Raw genomic sequence first — 19,841 nt, 5'->3', positions numbered from 1 at the left:
TCACCTGTGTTATGTGCTAACTCCACCTGTGTTACATGTTAACCTCACCTGTGTTATGTGCTAACTCCACCTGTGTTATGTGCTAACTCCACCTGTGTTACGTGTTAACCTCACCTGTGTTATGTGCTAACTCCACCTGTGTTATGTGCTAACTCCACCTGTGTTGTGTTAACCTCACCTGTGTTATGTGCTAACTCCACCTGTGTTACGTGTTAACCTCACCTGTGTTATGTGCTAACTCCACCTGTGTTACGTGTTAACCTCACCTGTGTTACGTGCTAACTCCACCTGTGTTATGTGCTAACTCCACCTGTGTTACGTGTTAACCTCACCTGTGTTACGTGTTAACTTCACCTGTGTTATGTGCTAACTCCACCTGTGTTACGTGTTAACCTCACCTGTGTTAAGTGTTAACCTCACCTGTGTTACGTGTTAACCTCACCTGTGTTACGTGTTAACCTCACCTGTGTTATGTGCTAACTCCACCTGTTACGTGTTAACCTCACCTGTGTTATGTGCTAACATCATCTATGTTACGTGTTAACCCCATTTTTGTGTTAACCTCACCTGTGTTACATGTTAACCTCACCTGTGTTATGTGCTAACTCCACCTGTTACGTGTTAACCTCACCTGTGTTACGTGTTAACCTCACCTGTGTTACGTGCTAACATCATCTATGTTACGTGTTAACCCCATTTTTGTGTTAATCTCACATGTGTTACGTGTTAACCTCACCTGTTACATGTTAACCTCACAGGTGTTACACGTTAACCTCACTGGTGTTACGCGTTAACCTACTGGTGTTACGCGTTAACCTCACCTGTGTTTCTCCTCCATCTCCAGTGTGATCTTCCTAACTAGCCCTTGTTGTACATGGATCTCCTCCTTCTGTTACATATTAACCTCACCTGTGTTACATGTTAACCTCATCTCTGTTATGTGTTAACCTTGCCTGTTACATGTTAACCTCACCTGTGTTATATGTTAACCTCACCTGTGTTTCTCCTCGATCTCCAGTGTGGTTTTCCTGACTAGCCCCTGCTGTAGAGGGATTTCCTCCTTCTCATATACCGACACCGGGCGCCGCCTCCTCTTGGCCGGGCGCTCCATCCCCTCCATTGTGTGCAGCTCCACACAGCTCCGGGACGTGTGCAGCTCCTGTGTGTTAACTGCTGTAACATACGCCGACACCAACACCTCGCTCTCAGACTCCAGACTCCCTTCGAAGTGAGCACCGTCCACAACAGCACCGTCACATGGCTGACACGCGACCGTGGATTTGCAGATTTCCTGTTTTATTTTCTGAACTGTTCCCGGGAACCAGGGTATTTGCTCCTGAGCATAATACTGTTTAACTCCTAACTCCATCTGTCTGTCCAACAGAGATGAGGTGCAAGTCTCATCATCAACACCTGACTCTCTGACATCGTCCGCATGTAGAGTCACTTCATCCACATCGCTTATCGGTTCACTAACCGTCTCTGTCGCATCCAAGGCAACATGGTCATGTGGTGAGTCTGTCACACTCTCTGCTGCGGCGGTTAGTTCTGATTTGTCAGTGGGTCTCACCAGATTAGGCACCACTGCCTGACTGAGGTAGGTCTCTGGGTGGGACACATCTGCCACTGGAGACTCGGCGTCGTCCGAGATTCTGAACACCGGTTTACTAGCGTCTTGTTGATCTTCACCAGCAGCCGGGTCATCGGTGGATTCCGAGGTGTCGATGTCCAGTTTGATCCAGCTGTTGTCGGGTTTGATTCTCGACTGACCGGCCGACGTGTCGACAAACAGCAGCTCCCGCACAGGCTCCACAATAACAGGCACCTGCAGGATGAGAGAATAAACAAGCATTCTGAGAGTACTGCCAAAGCAATACACATCCCCTATCAGGCCCAACAAATTTTCATATCTCCTAAGTTCAAAGGCCAGAATTGTGAAAAATGGGTAAATCACCCATACAAATTCCATCTCAATATCTTCAGGCATTGCAAAACAAAAGTCCAGAATTGTTTGGGTTTTTTTATATCACCCAACTTCAAGGGTCATAACTCTGTGACTGGATATATTGACAGGAAAGTAAAACTTGATCTGTTACTGTACATTGTAAAGCTATACACAAAATTTCAGCTCAATATCATTGTTAAAAAAAAAGAAAAAAAAAGGAAAAACTACATGTGGGACAGACAGATAGACAGAAAGAAGGTCCGAGATGAAACCTCGAGTCCCCTTCGCTTGTAGCAGTTTATGTAGGTTACTGAAATGGTGAATGTACATGACAGCCTTTTAAACACCTGATTCACAATTATAATGTAATTTATGTAAAGTTATAGAGCACAGTTACAATGTAATTTATGTAAAGTTATAGAGCAGTTAGAATGTAATTTATGTAAAGCTATAGAGCACAGTTAGAATGTAATTTATGTAAAGCTATAGAGCACAGTTACAATGTAATTTATGTAAAGTTATAGAGCACAGTTACAATGTAATTTATGTAAAGTTATAGATCACAGTTACAATGTAATTTATGTAAAGTTATAGAGCACAGTTATAATGGAAAATAATACACAGCAGTTAAAGTTTGATTTGTATAACGATACCACAAGAGCACCTACTGGATATTAAGAATTTGGTAATTTGACATAAAGTCTTCAAGAGGAAACAAGATAGCACATACCATGGCCAGGGTTCATACACTTAAAGGAAGTAAAAATTCAAGGGTTTTTCAAGCACTTTCCAGGTCAACTTTACCAAAATTCCAGGACCTTACCGAGTTTCCACAGGTCGTTTACAATAGATTCATTAACTTGACACGCTCCCTGAACTTGCTATATACCCAGCTGCAAAAAGTGACAAACTTTCTTTTCCAATATGGCAACGCTGTTGCTTGGATCTCGTGGCCGCGTGATTCTCGCATTGCGAGATAAAAAACAACAACAAACATTCACGCGTCAACTGAGCCGGTAAACATCGATTGGCCGGACGATTGGCATTTGATCGCGGAAATGAAACAAATAATTTAATTACATGTTAAATAAAGTAAATAAAGCCTCTGTTTTAGGCGTTTATATTTTATTTGACATCAAATTATAATTTTCAAGGGTTTTCCAGACCGCAAGATGATTTTCAAGGGTATTCAAGCACTGGAATACATTAGTTTATTTTCAAGGATTTTCAAGGGTTTTCCTGGCGCGTACGAACCCTGCATGGCCTTTGATGTGTTCATAAATAGTTTTGATCTAAACCAAATGATTTTTACATTTGTGACATGTTATGTCTATATCAATTTAGTAAACTTTCCATAGCACAATTATATTTATTTTGCAAGTGTGACTTTAATTTTAAATATTCAATTTTTTACCTCAGACCCTGCTGCCGTTTCCTCCCGGGTGTCCTCCCCACAGTCCATGAGTTCGTCATCGGTACTTCCGTCTGAAGATTCGTCCATCACAGCAGGTTCGCTTCCTGCCACCGCCCCACTCACGATGAAACAACCAGTGAGATCCGGCTGAAAGTGGTATTCACCAGAAGATGTCGTCTTCTTCTTCAGGTCCTGGTCCGGGGTGGGGGAGGGGATGTCAGGCAGGGACTCTTCCAGGGAGTCTGTGCTACGGGATCCAGTTTCGAGGTCTGCTTCCATCATCACATCGTCATTATCACCCTGACCTTTCTCTACAACAAACAAACAAATACCAGAACTGATCAAACTCCCATTACAATAACTAAGGATTGTTTTGCAATATTAAGGTCCAACATCAAAATTGGAGAAAACTTGAGGTGTTTTAGGGGAATATGCATTTGTGTTGAGGCCAGGTGAAGTAAAAAATAAAATTCCTATTTGGAATTTGTAAAACATTTTTTTTTTCTTCAATAAATATACCATCTAGAATAAAATATTAATGGGACTGTCCTGAGTTTGCAGCCATGGTAACATGCATCCAGCTAACAGTAAAGTTTGTTTGTTTACTGACACCACTTGAACACATTGATTTACTAATCATTGGCATTGGTTAAACATTTGGTAATTTTGACATATAGTCTTAGAGAGGAAACCCGTTACATTTTTCCATCAGTAGCAAGAGATTTTTATATGCAATATCCCACAGACAGAATATATCAGTCATGGTGAACTAGCTGGAATGAAAAATAGCCCAATGCGCCCACCTACGGGGATTGATCCCAGAACGACTGTGCATCAGGCGAGTGTTTTACCACTGGGCTATATTGGCTAACAGTCTTTTAACAGATTAAAATTACTATATTTTCTTGTTTAAAATAACATGCGAACCAATTCTGAAACCCTGTCCCCTGCTGGTATCTAGTTTAAGACTTTGAAATAGTCCCCTGTGTGTACCTAGTTTGAGACGGCGAAGGATCTCCTCTTCCGAGGCCAGCTCGTCATGTGGCCAGTCAGGGGATGAGTGAAACAGACCCCCTCCTAAAAAAATGTCTTCGTTCGCGGGGGGCACCTCCTCGTCTTCCTCATCAACATTGCCCAGGCTTGGCTCTGTCGAGTGGAACACATGACGCTGGTCACTGAGAAAAGATGAAAGATGTTCAGTTTAATAATACATGGAACCCATTTCTGTGGTGAACATTTACTATAGTCCGTTGTGTGAATTGGCCTATAACTCTATAATGAATCATGTTAAATGTTATATTAAAAGATTTTAATTTTTTTATTTATTTAGTTATAAACCCATATCAACTCAAAAAACCTTTTTTTACTAAATATTTCGATGTAAATAACAAAGTTTCTTAACAAATTGCCAGCAAATTATATAGATTAATCTCAGTTTTAATACAGGGATGAAAACAACAGGCTTAGCTGCATTGCTATTGAAGTAATTGATATTGCAGTACACCAATACTAAAGGTAGAACTATGCGTTCTCTACATTGGTTGTTCTCTCGGTTGTCTTCATACCTGCATTGTAAAAAACTATTTAGCCTATGTAATTAGCTGATAAAATAAATAAACTTCTTTATTTAAATTGAATTTTGTTTCAAAAAAGTTCTCTGAGTTAGTATGGTTTAAAACTTAATAATATATTTTTATATGAATTTTAACTTTATACATTATAGAGTTACATGTATATATTATTATTATTTTATTATTTATTTATTTTCATTGTTAGGGTTGACTACCCTGTTACAAGAAGAGTGGCGCAGACATCAACACATACATATGAAATATGAAGATCAATCATAATATCTATGCATACTAACCAAATGACTTGAATCAACTATTACAGAATACCTCCCGAATTCTAAGTGCTTCACAAATAAATTTACTTAAATTCCACTTCTGTGTATGACATTTTGTATTTAATAAAATTATACCGGCCTCGGTGGCGTTGTGGCAGGCCATCGGTCTACAGGCTGGTAGGTACTGGGTTCGGATCCCAGTCGAGGCATGGCTTTTTAATCCAGATACCGACTCCAAACCTTGAGTGAGTGCTCCGCAAGGCTCAATGGGTAGGTGTAAACCACTTGCACCGACCAGTGATCCATAACTGGTTCAACAAAGGCCATGGTTTGTGCTATCCTGCCTGTGGGAAGCGCAAATAAAAGATCCCTTGCTGCCAATCGGAAGAGTAGCCCATGTAGTGGCGACAGCGGGTTTCCTCTCAAAATCTGTGTGGTCCTGAATCATATGTCTGACGCCATATAACCGTAAATAAAATGTGTTGAGTGCGTCGTTAAATAAAACACTTCTTTCTTTCTTTCTTAATAAAATTATCATTTTTAATCTACTGGGATGACACCTGTATTTTGGAGACAGATATATTCATGATACACAGTATTATGTTTTGGATAATCTGCAAAAAACAATAGCCAATGAAAAAACCCATCTATATATTAAGACCTTTTGTTTTTAATAAAAAGATTACCATCAAGATATTTTGTGAACTTGACTGATGTAATGTTGACCGACATCTGATCTTATTTTACAATAGATCATATGGTGATATAGACACAAATAGAGATTATTACATGGCTTGTGTGTTGCTCAGGCAATACAAGAATCCTGACATGAGTTTCGTAAAAGCATGTGAATGTAATAATTTGTTTTATCATATAATATCTTACATTTTCAGTGCAATCAAAGTATGTGATATTTTTCAGATCACATACTTTGAGAATTTGATAACTTTGCAAATTAGATGTAAATTAGTCGAGGTCTTGGCACTAGGTTTATTGACCTTTAAGCAAACGTACTTGGGCGACACTCCATGATTGACGTATGCATTCATAGTCATCAAATAAAAACATTTCAATGGCAATTTGACATTGAAAGCTGTCCAGCGTTCAGAAAACAAAAAACGTTAGGCATAACTTTATTTTGATGTAAGGACATCCAAAATGACGTCATTCGAGTTTGTCGTCATTTCCATTCAAAAATACAGCGCGCCACATATTCTTACATCATTTGAATATCTAGTAATGGCAGACTGGAATTAAAGTTGCATGTACAGTTTACAAAAACATGTTGTATTAAGCTTGAGCTTATATGATAAAGAGATTATTACCCTCGTGTATTTCGGTATCGTCAATATCATATATTAGGAATAAAAATAATGTATTCCTAATATATGATATTGACGATACCGAAAAACACTCTGGTAATAACCTCTATTTATTATCCACATTGTCCAAAATCTTATTTTCATTAATAACACAGACCGTGTCAAAATATTTCAAACGTAACTAGAAGGATACGATGAAATGATGTCATTTTGGAAAGCGATTACACTGAGGTAAGACTTGGGAAGCCTCATTAGGTTATGACGTCGTTTCCCAAAATTATGTCATTCGTTGTGCACGTGAAATAATTTCGACACATGTTATTTTTCCCTGTCTAAAAAAGTAAAAAATAATACTTGAGTTGATGTGTGCATGTTTTAGAAGCTTGGTGACCGCTTGATTTCTGATGAAACGCTGCTCAACAGCAGTGATAGTGACCATCAGTTTCTGATGAACTGCTCCCCAACTGCTTTGATAGTGACCGTACAGAGTTTCTAATGAAATGCTCTCCAACTGCTGTGATAGTGACCATAGTTTCTAATGAAATGCTCCCCAACTGCTGTGACAGTGATAGTACAGTTTCTAATGAAATGCTCCCCAACTGCTGTGATAGTGACAGTACAGTTTCTAATGAAATGCTCCTCAACTGCTTGATAGTGACTGTACAGTTTCTAATGAAATGCTCCCCAACTGCTGTGATAGTGACCATACAGTTTCTAATGAAACTCTGCCTAACTGCTGTGTTATGATGTAGACTAACCTGGCTTTTAGCATTCCTTCATATGTCGTGAGCTGTTCACGAAAACCAGAGTTGGGATTGATGACACCTCTCTTCTCTTGGACAAACTCCAACGCTTTCTCCAGAGACCACCGGTTCTCCTTCATCAAGTAGGCTATCACCTGCAGCACGACGGAAATTACATACAGATTAACTAGTTAATGATGCAGGATATTGGCTTATACCATAAGAATGGCAGTCATACTCAGGTTATAATATATAACAAGTCGACATTTCAGATCGTGGATGAACACAAATGTTTAGTAACAGTACAGTGCCATATGTATTATTTAGTATTATACTACCATGGAATAAGAAAGCAGAATTTGTTAAAGAAAACCACCCAAAACATTGAAGAAACTCACTAGCCTATTGTGGATTAAAACAGTAGTAACAGTACAATACCATATGTATCATTTATTATCATACTACCAGGGGCATGGAGTAAGAAATCAGAATCCGTTAATTTAAAAAAACAAAAAAACTAAACAAAAAAAACACTGAGGAAAACATTATGAAACAGTGGATCTGTCAAACTGTGTAAGTTTAAATGACTTCAGGATAAAATACTGCTGAGATAACTCATCACAAAATAACAAAGAGAAACACACTGCAACACTTACAGTAGAAGCTGATCGACTGATTCCCATCTTACAGTGGACCAGCACTTTAGACCCATGCTTTCTGAAAATAAACATTTAGTCAGTCGTTACTATCACACATTCAACCAGCACTTTAGACCCATGCTTTCTGAAAATAAACATTTAGTCAGTCATTACTATCACACATTCAACCAGCACTTTAGACTCATGCTTTCTGAAAATATACATTTAGTCAGTCATTACTATCACACATTCAACCAGCACTTTAGACTCTTGCTTTCTGAAAATATACATTTAGTCAGTCATTACTATCACACATTCAACCAGCACTTTAGACCCATGCTTTCTGAAAATATACATTTAGTCAGTCATTACTATCACACATTCAACCAGCACTTTAGACTCTTGCTTTCTGAAAATAAACATTTAGTCAGTCATTACTATCTATCACACATTCAACCAGCACTTTAGACTCATGCTTTCTGAAAATAAATATTCAGTCAGTCATTACTATCACACATTCAACCAGCACTTTAGACTCTTGCTTTCTGAAAATATACATTTAGTCAGTCATTACTATCACACATTCAACCAGCACTTTAGACCCATGCTTTCTGAAAATATACATTTAGTCAGTCATTACTATCACACATTCAACCAGCACTTTAGACTCTTGCTTTCTGAAAATATATATATATTTTTTAATTATTATTATTTCTGTTTTTTAGTTACTATTTGTTAAAAAAATAAAAAAAATAAAAAATCATGCTTCCCCACAGAACAGCTTTGCAACAAGATAAAATACCACCACCTCTCTAGCCACAATAATTACCATCATCCATGACAACAGTACCACAAAACTGTACATTTATCGTAATTACATATTTGTGCAACATCCATGGCAGCACCGTAGTTGGATATAGATTTGAACTCCCTTCAAGAATGGTACTATAAAGTGACACATCCGATTCATATTTGTTTTTGCTCCTTTGACTATCTGTACTCTACAATGGGACCTAAACTTCATACGAGGGTCACTTCTTTGAATAGTGGTACTCTTCAACGTCACCTCAGTCTGCTAGGTGTTTTTGCTCTGTTGAATAATATACAGGCACCTCAGTCTTGTTTTAGTGCTGTTATCCATTTTGTTTTGTTTAACGCCACCACTAGAGCACATTAATTTATTAATCATTGGCTATTGGATGTCAAAAATTTGGTAATTCTGAGACAGTCTTAGAGAGGATACCCGCTACATTTTTCCATTAGTAGCAAGGGAACTTTTATATGCACCATCCCACAGACAGGATAGCACATATCATGGCCTTTGACATACAAGTCGTGGTGAGCTGGCAGGAATGAGAAACAGCCAAATTGTCCAACCAATGGGGATCAATCCCAGACTGACCGTGTGTTAAGCGGACGCTTTACCACTGGGCTATGCCCCACCCCGTGGTGTTATCCAGTTATTTGTTAACCTGGTAAGAGCCGACGCCTGTGTGTGACTCACCTGGCCTTGTTGATGTATTTGTACGTCTTCTCCCAGTGTTTGAGCAGCTCGGACTCCGGTTCATCGTAGACTCGCACATTCATGTACGACAAGATCCCAGTGTAGAAGTTGTCAATTTCACGCGTCACGTTCAAAATGTAGCCAATACTACAAAACAAACAAGAATCATTTAAATTCAGTATTTTCTAAGTCAATCTCATTTACAAAGATGAAACATAAAATATTTTGAATTATCATTATCATAATCATTAACATAATCTTAATATTTGACGGACGCAAGGTTTATAAATGAAAAGAAATTAAAAGTTTTCTCGTTTTCAACAAGAAATTCTTGTTGTCATCTTAAAGAGACAGAAAAGTCAAAGTTTGTTTTGTTTAATGACACCTTAAGTGAGCGCTCAACCAACTGAGCTAAATCCTGCACCTAAACAGAAAGAATGACATTATATGATAAAATACATTTTCGATTTTTCACTGCAAATGTCTGACACAAACATAACGAGAAGAAGCTCATGTTGACTAAAACTAGACTTACCCATTGCTCCGTAGTTCCTCAAGATTCGATGCATTCCACTCGGATCCGAGAAACAGGAAGTCGAGGATCATGGTGGGCGAGTCCATCTGGCCGAGGATTCGGATCATCTCCGAGTCGAAGTAACTCCGGTAGTCACTGAGAGACATTCCCAACTTTTCCTCCACAGCTGTGCGCAGCTGAAGAAACACATAAATAATATAATCCGGAAGGAAAGAAGAGTTCAGCATCACCACGGTATATTTTAAACTATGGCTATTTGGTGTCCATTAACACGATTCCGTGCATGAGTTTATTGATACAGTGCATTTAAATAGGACTTGGGGCAGGATGTAGCTCATTGGTACAGCGCTCGCTTGATGCGCGGTCGGTGTGGGATCAATCCGTCGGTGGGCCCATTGGGCTATTTCTTGTTTCAGCCAGTGCACCACGACTGGTATATTAAAGGCTGTGGTATGTACTACCCTGTCTGTGGGATGGTGCATATAAAAGATCCCTTGCTGCTAATCGAAAAGAGTAGCTCATGAAGTGACGACAGTGGGTTTCTCTCTCAATATCTGTGTTTTCCTTTACCATATGTCCGACACCATATAACCATAAATAAAATGTGTCGAGTGCGTTGTTAAATAATGTTTTTTGTTTGTTTTTTTTTACATAGGACTTTTTCCATATATGTGATTCTGCACGCTAGTATTCAGCATGCTGGGGGAAAAAGGTTGATTGATGAGTGATCAATGAGGAGTTTTTCAGTACAGTGACGTCACAACGTGAAGTATTTACTTTTGGCTTAAAGTACATCAAGTAATACACTTGAGAAAATGTAGATTTGGAAAAGCACATTTCCACACGCGGAAACACACACAATAAAACACATGTGGAATCTTGTTTATGGAAAGTGGGCCTAACATAGAGTAACTTATTCCGACACTTGGTCAAGTGAATGAAAGAACCAACATGAGATGTTTTATATACATTATCCATGTGCAGTAAGCCAGTACATGCCATGGCCAATCATTGAGCACTGGCTGGGACAGAAAATAACCCGATTCCATCAAGAGGGATTGAACCCGTCACACCTTAGGCGAGGGCTCTACTACTGAGCTACATCCCACACCATTTTAATCAGGAGAGTGAAGAACATTCGTTTCACTTACAATAGAATAATTTAGACCAGTGTTTTAAAAAGTTGTTTCTCTATCATATGACAGACTGGTGTTTGAACAGTTGTTTCACTTTTATAGAATGATTTAAATTTATGTGACACAAAAACTGATTAAGTAGAAAGGAGGAAAATGTTTGAGATATGAGAGAAATAAACGTACGGACTTGGATGTGGCTTCATCGAGATCCACGGACATCATCACTTCCTTCAGACTGGCGCTGATCTTCAGCTGCATGGCTTTATTGCTGAAAATACATTGTCACCTTTTTAACCACAATTTACATAATTTTGTATCGGACTCATTGTCAATTGGGGAATGACAGATTAATATGACCATATATTATTCATGCATATGAAACAAATACTGCATATAACAAGCATTCTCATCCAAAATCAATATCCTTTGAAATAAGCCATGTAAACTAATTACATAAACATATTTATGGTGATTGTCAAACCATAGTTATTAGCATTATCATAATTTTAAAACATAAAAGGTGTGGCAGGTATTCTATTAAAAAGAGAAAAGACAAGGTCCTGAGTGATTTTATTATATTTCTACATTGGTTTCAATATTAAGAAATTCAAGTTTAAAATACTGCAATTTTGTAAAAAAATTGTTTTGTTTAACTAGAGCACATTGATTTATTTATCATCGGCTATTGGATGTGAGACATTTGGTAATTCTGACATACTGTCTTAGAGGAAACCTGCTACATTTTTCATCAGTAGCAAGAGATCTTTTATATGCACCATCACACAGACAGGATAGCACATACCATGGCCTTTAATATACCAGTCGTGGTGCACTGGCTGGAACGAAAAATGGTCCCAGGCGAGCAGTTTACCACTGGGCTACATCCTGCCCCCCCCCCCAATTTAGATAAAAACTATTCTAATCAATATCAATAAAATGTTATGTATAAAATGTTAAGTATAGCATATCCTTCATTAGTAAATACCACCAATACAGCTATAGAACAATGATAATCACTTGCATTTTCAAAATTGTTAAAAAAACCCAATGTAAATAAAAGCATAAATCTAAACTTTCTTAAATTATTATTAATTTTTTAAAAAGTAACTTGAATTTTGAGTTACAATAATAACATACTCATCATCAGAATCAGTGACGGCATTGGGTCCAAAGATTTCAATTCCCTCCATAACACGCCTGAAAATATAAACAACATCCGAGTGAAAATACGATCCAGGTGTTCGTCAACTACGAAAGTATCATGATTTGTATGGTAAAGATTAAAATAAGGTACACTTTGATAAAATGTGTTATGTTCTTCGTTTTAATGGTTAATTTTTTATAAAACATGTTTTAAAAGTAATTCAGCAAATGCAGCTTAAAATAGATTATACATTTGTTTTACTGAAAATACACCGTGCAATATTTTCATACAAACTAACATGTTTTCCTTTAAAATGTACGAGTTTTAATACAAAGTAAAATCAAAGCATTGTTCAAAACTTTGTTTCATATAGAGAAATACAAAGTATCTTTTTTAATCATGGGTAGATTGATTTGGAGCAAATACAAATAATTTGTTTTAAATTTGCTTTCCAAGTGATTGTGTGTTCTGAAATATATTTATCTTCAAAATATAAAAATAAACATTGCTTGGACCTCTGAAAAACCTTTTTTTTTTTTTTTTTTTTTTTTTTTTTTTGGTAAACACATTTTTAACATTGTGATATATCAAGTAAAAGTGAGGAGGTAGTAGCTTACTGTAAATAGAGTGGTTCAAGAACTGGTATTAAGGGTGTATACCACCAAATAAACACATTTTTAACATTGTGATATATCAAGTACAAGTGAGGAGGTAGTAGCTTACTGTAAATAGAGTGGTTCAAGAACTGGTATTAAGGGTGTATACCACCAAATAAACACATTTTTAACATTGTGATATATCAAGTACAAGTGAGGAGGTAGTAGCTTACTGTAAATAGAGTGGTTCAAGAACTGGTATTAAGGGTGTATACCACCAAATAAAATTCCATAGACAACAATAGTAACATATGTGGCTAAAACTCCTACCTGCAACGTATCAATCGACATATACACCACAGATATAAATACTACCACCCCTCACCCTTAAAGTAAATCAGAAAAAATTAGGAGGGGGGGGGGGGGGGGTTAAGCTGCTAATTTCAGAAAAAATGGGTAGCATCTATGACTAGCCTAGTTTCGCACAAAGTATTTTTCTTTTTTTACAGGTACCGCATACATGTTTCAAGCACAAGGCTACTTGACACAGTGTTACTAGACAAAATAAAATTGCATACATTTTTTGCCCAGATAAAAATATTTGGTTTTACAACATTTATCATCAATGACACGACTTATAGTATTAACTGCTCTATCAAAAGTTGGGAGCACCTTGAACTTTGACCCGTCCAGAAGATATTTGGTTTAGTACTATCCAAAGCCTGCCCCATACGTACCACTGTCTGAAGAGTGTGCAGTCGGAGCGGTCCATCTTGGCGTTGTAGTACTCGACCCAGGTGTGAGTCAACCCCCCCGGGATGTATCTCTGTTCCTCCGCCAGACTGACCGCCTTCTGGACACACTGCAGGGCGGACCTGGTCAAACACAAACACTGATTAATAGAAAGGAATGTAGACAGTAAACATCAACACATTTTAACTATGGTTACTGGTCTTTAACATATCATTATTTCAACACCTGATACAAAGTGAGAGAAGAAAACACACTGCTGCCACATATACCAAATATCAGCAAGGGATCTTTTATTGGTTTCTTTATAAAGTGGACAGAATACATGACGGCCAGTCACTGGCTAGCAGGAAATAAACAATTCTCTACCATATCATACATCAAGTGAGCACTCTACCACTCAACTTCTAACTGTCTCTTAAGAAATCATTAAAATGATAGACAGAAAATATTTCTAATAGAACTGTAAAAAATATGATAATCAAGCATCTGTAATATAGTCTGAGTTTATAAAATGACAATTAAAAAATTAATTTTCAATAATCAAATGCAGCAAAATGTTTTAACCAGATTCTGTGTGACAAATGCTTTATCAGTCATTAGCCAGTGGTGTGACATAATGAGTAATGGAATTAGTCCATGTTTTAGAGGAGAAAACAAACATTTTAAATTTAAAAAGAAAGACTGAGGGAAAAGACTGATTTTCAAAGTAATGAAAACACTCACCACATTGCCTGGACGGATACAGGTTTAAACAAGTAGATCTTGTCATCAACACTCACACTGAAACCACTGAAATACACAAACATAAACAGTGAAATACACAGTGAAATACACAAACCTAAACACTGAAATACACAAATGGTGAAATACACAAACCTAAACACTGAAATACACAAACATAAACACATAAATACACAAACACTTAAATACACAAACATAAACACATAAATACACAAACATAAACACTTAAATACACAAACACAAAAATACATACACATTCAAGTTCAAGGGGCATAAATGTGAAAAATGGGTAAATTGTTGTGAAAGTTAAACATGATTTGTAACATAACATGATGAAGCTGTACACAAAATTTCAGTTCAATATCTCAAGGCATTGTGAAAACAAACATCCAGAAAACTATATGTGGGATGGACAGACAGACAGACAGACGGATGGAGATAATATATACAGTTCCCTCCAGTTGGACCACTAGGAGACTAATAATAAACATAATGTTATATTGAAGGTACATACCCATCCCCATTGAGTTTGATCTTGGTCCCCGCCCACAGGGGCAGCACGAGCCCCACGCTGGCACGGTCTGTGTAGTCGATTCCCAGGATGACCGATTCCTCCGTGTCCTGGCGGCCGACCGTCGACACGAGCGCCAGGTACCGCTGGTGACCCTGTCCAGTCTGCTCCAGCTTGACCGCCTGAAAACACCAGGTACATTACTTAAAATGATTCAGTGTAATTTACACAATTCAGGGTAGTTACATTATTCAGCATAATTTCCACTATAAGGGTAGTTACACACTGCAGGGTAAGAGGTGTTGAGGATGAGAAGATGGTGGTCAGTGTTCACTACCATTATATTGTTCTCACATGACACATTCATATACAGTTACCAAAAAAACATATTTCTAAGGCTGGTTAAAAAGTTGAGGACAACAAAATACAGTAACTGTAATTTATGTCTTTATGTCACAATTGACAGATACATTTGTTTTCTTTATAATAAACACTTCCTTTCCTTTGTGTTTGATGTTTTTACACTCAATTCTACTCAACATTGCTATACACAAATACACACACAGCCACATGTACAAGCATACGAACCACTTTGATTCTGTCTTCATGCCGCAGCAAGTAAAGCATGGACTGAAGGTGTTGCTGAATATCTCCTGTAATGTGACAACAAACAACATGAGGATATGTCTACATCATGAGAAGCAGTAGACACTAAATGACTCAATGAATATCTTCTGTAATGTGACAACAAACAACATGAGGATATGTCCACATCATGAGAAGCAGTAGACACTAAATGACTTAATGAATATCTTCTGTAATGTGACAACAAACAACATGAGGATATGTCCACATCATGAGAAGCAGTAGACACTAAATGACTGAATGAATATCTTCTGTAATGTGACAACAAACAACATGAGGATATGTCCACATCATGAGAAGCAGTAGACACTAAATGACTTAATGAATATCTTCTGTAATGTGACAACAAACAACATGAGGATATGTCCACATTATGAGAAGCATTAGACACTAAATGACTATCTTCTGTAATGTGACAACAAATAACATGAGGAGCATTCTAATGCATTCTAATGATGTTAAATGACTTAATGAATATTTCCTCTAATGTAACAACAAACAAAATCAGGACATGTTAATATCATGAGACACATTAGGCACTAAAGGACTTAACCAAACAATTAGCATTAAATACATTAACAACTATTCTAGCACCCAGTATGTCTTTTCTTTTGCACAAGCAAAAAAGTTCAAATTTGTATTGTTTAACGACACCACTAGAGGACAAAGATTTATTAATCATCATCTGTTGGATATCAAACATTAATTTATGTGAGTGGCAGTAGAGGCATGTCAGTTCTCGTGGTTATAAAAAGTCTTTTAAAAAACTTATCATACTGCACTTGATATCAATTTGTTTAATAAGAGCAAAAAAAAAGTCAATTTCCTCTAGGACTATGTCAGAAGGCCGCTCTCACCAAACTACACTTAGAGCAGAAGTCAATTTCCTCTAGGACTATGTCAGAAGGCCGCTCTCACCAAACTACACTTAGAGCAGAAGTCAATTTCAGAAGGCCGCTCTCACCAAACTACACTTAGAGCAGAAGTCAATTTGCTCTAGGACTATGTCAGAAGGCCGCTCTCACCAAACTACACTTAGAGCAGAAGTCAATTTCCTCTAGGACTATGTCAGAAGGCCGCTCTCACCAAACTACACTTAGAGCAGAAGTCAATTTCCTCTAGGACTATGTCAGAAGGCCGCTCTCACCAAACTACACTTAGAGCAGAAGTCAATTTCCTCAAAGACTATGTCAGAAGGCCGCTCTCACCAAACTACACTTAGAGCAGAAGTCAATTTCCTCTAGGACTATGTCAGAAGGCCGCTCTCACCAAACTACACTTAGAGCAGAAGTCAATTTCCTCTAGGACTATGTCAGAAGGCCGCTCTCACCAAACTACACTTACAGCAGAAGTCAATTTCCTCTAGGACTATGTCAGAAGGCCGCTCTCACCAAACTACACTTAGAGCAGAAGTCAATTTCCTCAAAGACTATGTCAGAAGGCCGCTCTCACCAAACTACACTTAGAGCAGAAGTCAATTTCCTCTAGGACTATGTCAGAAGGCCGCTCTCACCAAACTACACTTACAGCAGAAGTCAATTTCCTCTAGGACTATGTCAGAAGGCCGCTCTCACCAAACTACACTTAGAGCAGAAGTCAATTTCCTCTAGGACTATGTCAGAAGGCCGCTCTCACCAAACTACACTACAGCAGAAGTCAATTTCCTCTAGGACTATGTCAGAAGGCCGCTCTCACCAAACTACACTTAGAGCAGAAGTCAATTTCCTCAAAGACTATGTCAGAAGGCCGCTCTCACCAAACTACACTTAGAGCAGAAGTCAATTTCCTCTAGGACTATGTCAGAAGGCCGCTCTCACCAAACTACACTTACAGCAGAAGTCAATTTCCTCTAGGACTATGTCAGAAGGCCGCTCTCACCAAACTACACTTACAGCAGTTTATATGAACTTTCCTAGAGACAGGATAACATATACTGTGTCCTTTGATATGCTAGTTGTAGAGCACTGGTTAATGTCTTCCATACTTGACATTTCCACATGGACACTCTTCAAGTAGGAACTGATCACTGGCCTCGGACATAAGGCTGGTAGGTACTGGGTTCACAGCTCGGTATAAACTCCCACCCAGAGCGAGTTTTAACAACTCAGTGGGTAGGTGTATGACCACTACACCCTCTTCTCTCTCACTAACCACTAACAATTAACCCACTGTCATGGACTGACAGCCCAGATAGCCGAGGCATGTGCCCAGGACAGTATGCTTGAACCGTAATTGGATATAAGCAAGAAAATAAGTTGAAATGAATTAAATGATCTCAATACTGCCTAATTCCGGTATTTAAAACAAACATGAAAAAGTGATGTTTCAAAGCTTTTCACTTCTTCTCTTTTTTCTCTCTAAAAAAAAAAATTAAACACTCTATTCCAGCTAAAACATCAACATCAATGTATGGAAAAGCCTACCTCCATGACTCTTCTTGGAAGTCTTACGAGCACATTCACTCTGAGGCAGGATGAGTGCTGTCCCTTTGACCGTGAAGTAGCTCTCACTCAGACTGAAACGTACAAACTCATTGAGTAAGTTCAGAGTAATTAGTCTTAATATACTATCAGAAAAACATTAATAACATTCCCTTAGTTTACAGAAGACATGAAAATCAGGGAACAGTTCCAATATATTCAACAAGTACATGAACCCATGTTGAGTGGAAACTAATTGTCTTATTTTCAAAAACAATACACTCGTATAAGCATAAGGACATTTTACTTTCTCAATTATTTCAAATAAAGATTATCACCTATTAATAATAAAGCTTCACGTGGCATAAGTAGTTGTGATTATATTTTTAAAAAGAAGTTTTAGAGATAAAGACATACATTTGTAGCTGATAGTATTTCAGTATTTGTTAACAATACTCATGCATATACATATACGGCCCTTAATATTTTAACTCTTTAATATTAAACTAATATAAAGCAAGTCACAAGAAAATATCTTTAATATTAATGTATATACATATATCAGGTTTTAAATAATTTTCACAAACATACATACTATTTCATGAAATAAGGAGTACCTGTATCATCTAGGCACTAAACACAATAAAACATTATTAAATACTATTTCATGAAATAAGGAGTACCTGTATCATCTAGGCACTAAACACAATAAAACATTATTAAATACTATTTCATGAAATAAGGAGTACCTGTATCATCTAGGCACTTAGCAAACACAATAAAACATTATTAAATACTATTTCATGAAATAAGGAGTACCTGTATCATCTAGGCACTTAGCAAACACAATAATTTTTTTTATTAAATACTATTTTATGAAATAAGGATCATCATGGCACTAAACACAATGAAAAAAAATAAAAAATTGTTGATGGATAATCAAAATTAAACTATATTGTTTGTGACATCTTAAATTTATTCCTCATGAAAACAATGAAAAAAACGAATAACCATTAAACAAACCAATACATGTAATAATGAATCTATGACTAACTAGTGTATTGAAATAAAAAGAGAAAAATCAAAGAAATACAGCACAAATACTACTACTACAATGTATTATAATGGCCATGTTTATGAAAACTGTCAGTATTTGATCACAATTATGAAAATTACGAAAATTACAAAATCAAATTAAAATGTTTTAGCCAAGAAAAAAAATAATGTTATTAATTCATATATTTATTAAATATAATTTTTGGTAATCATGCTAAAATTAAATTCTATAATGCACAATAAACTGAAATAAAGAAAATAAAAAGGAAAAAGCCCCAAAGTTGGAAAAAATCAAAATAACAAAAGTACAGAAAAACCATGCAATCTGCATGTAACTTGAATGCCGTATTTCCCATAAAAAAGAGTGGATGCTAGCTAGAACATAATGAAATTGGCTGATCAGGCTTCACGAGATGGGAACTCAAAATACAGGGAGCAATAATACTGATAACTAAAATTAAAATCAGCCTGGAAGAGAAAATACACATATGTTCAGAGTGAAAAGAAAATCTCCCACAGATGACTGGGAATGTATTAGGTATTAATTTAGTGAGGTACTAAGAAATGTTAACTGTTCCTGATACTTTAATAACACTCTATATTCAGCATTCAATCAATTAGAGATCATAATCAGGTGACCTCGTTAAATTCTGATGTCACCAACAGGTCACCAACTTGCCCAGGGTTAAATTAAGTTGAGGTCAGTACCGTGTTAGTATAGTACAAGTGTACTTATATATATATATTTATCTTGTTACAGCTCTTTGTTTTTCTATATTTTCTTCTGCAATGTCCACCAGAATTATCTTCCACTCCTACTAATATAATATAACTGTATCCTGCCCTATTAATACACATTTACATGGATGCACCCCGTCCTATATTCATATAT

At 37.0% G+C, this 19,841-nt stretch overlaps 1 protein-coding gene across 2 annotated transcripts in view; it reads right to left on the bottom strand.

Annotated features, from left to right (window-relative positions):
* LOC121369354 overlaps window positions 1–19,841 on the bottom strand; it is a 78,689-nt gene that overhangs the window by 9,404 nt on the left and 49,444 nt on the right. For both annotated transcript variants that reach the window (XM_041494380.1, XM_041494381.1), the window contains 14 exons: window positions 17,897–17,988; window positions 15,417–15,481; window positions 14,832–15,010; window positions 14,300–14,365; window positions 13,561–13,698; window positions 12,221–12,280; window positions 11,267–11,351; window positions 9,948–10,123; window positions 9,413–9,559; window positions 7,927–7,987; window positions 7,286–7,425; window positions 4,353–4,534; window positions 3,360–3,670; window positions 996–1,825 (listed from right to left, as the gene is read on the bottom strand). In XM_041494380.1, coding sequence (XP_041350314.1) covers window positions 996–1,825; window positions 3,360–3,670; window positions 4,353–4,534; window positions 7,286–7,425; window positions 7,927–7,987; window positions 9,413–9,559; window positions 9,948–10,123; window positions 11,267–11,351; window positions 12,221–12,280; window positions 13,561–13,698; window positions 14,300–14,365; window positions 14,832–15,010; window positions 15,417–15,481; window positions 17,897–17,988 — 2,532 coding nt within the window. The remainder of the gene's footprint in view (window positions 1–995; window positions 1,826–3,359; window positions 3,671–4,352; window positions 4,535–7,285; window positions 7,426–7,926; window positions 7,988–9,412; window positions 9,560–9,947; window positions 10,124–11,266; window positions 11,352–12,220; window positions 12,281–13,560; window positions 13,699–14,299; window positions 14,366–14,831; window positions 15,011–15,416; window positions 15,482–17,896; window positions 17,989–19,841) is intronic.

The sequence above is a fragment of the Gigantopelta aegis genome, chromosome 3 (genome assembly GCF_016097555.1).
Source record: "Gigantopelta aegis isolate Gae_Host chromosome 3, Gae_host_genome, whole genome shotgun sequence".
Taxonomy (NCBI): domain Eukaryota; kingdom Metazoa; phylum Mollusca; class Gastropoda; order Neomphalida; family Peltospiridae; genus Gigantopelta; species Gigantopelta aegis.
This window is presented reverse-complemented; position numbering and strand designations above follow the sequence as displayed.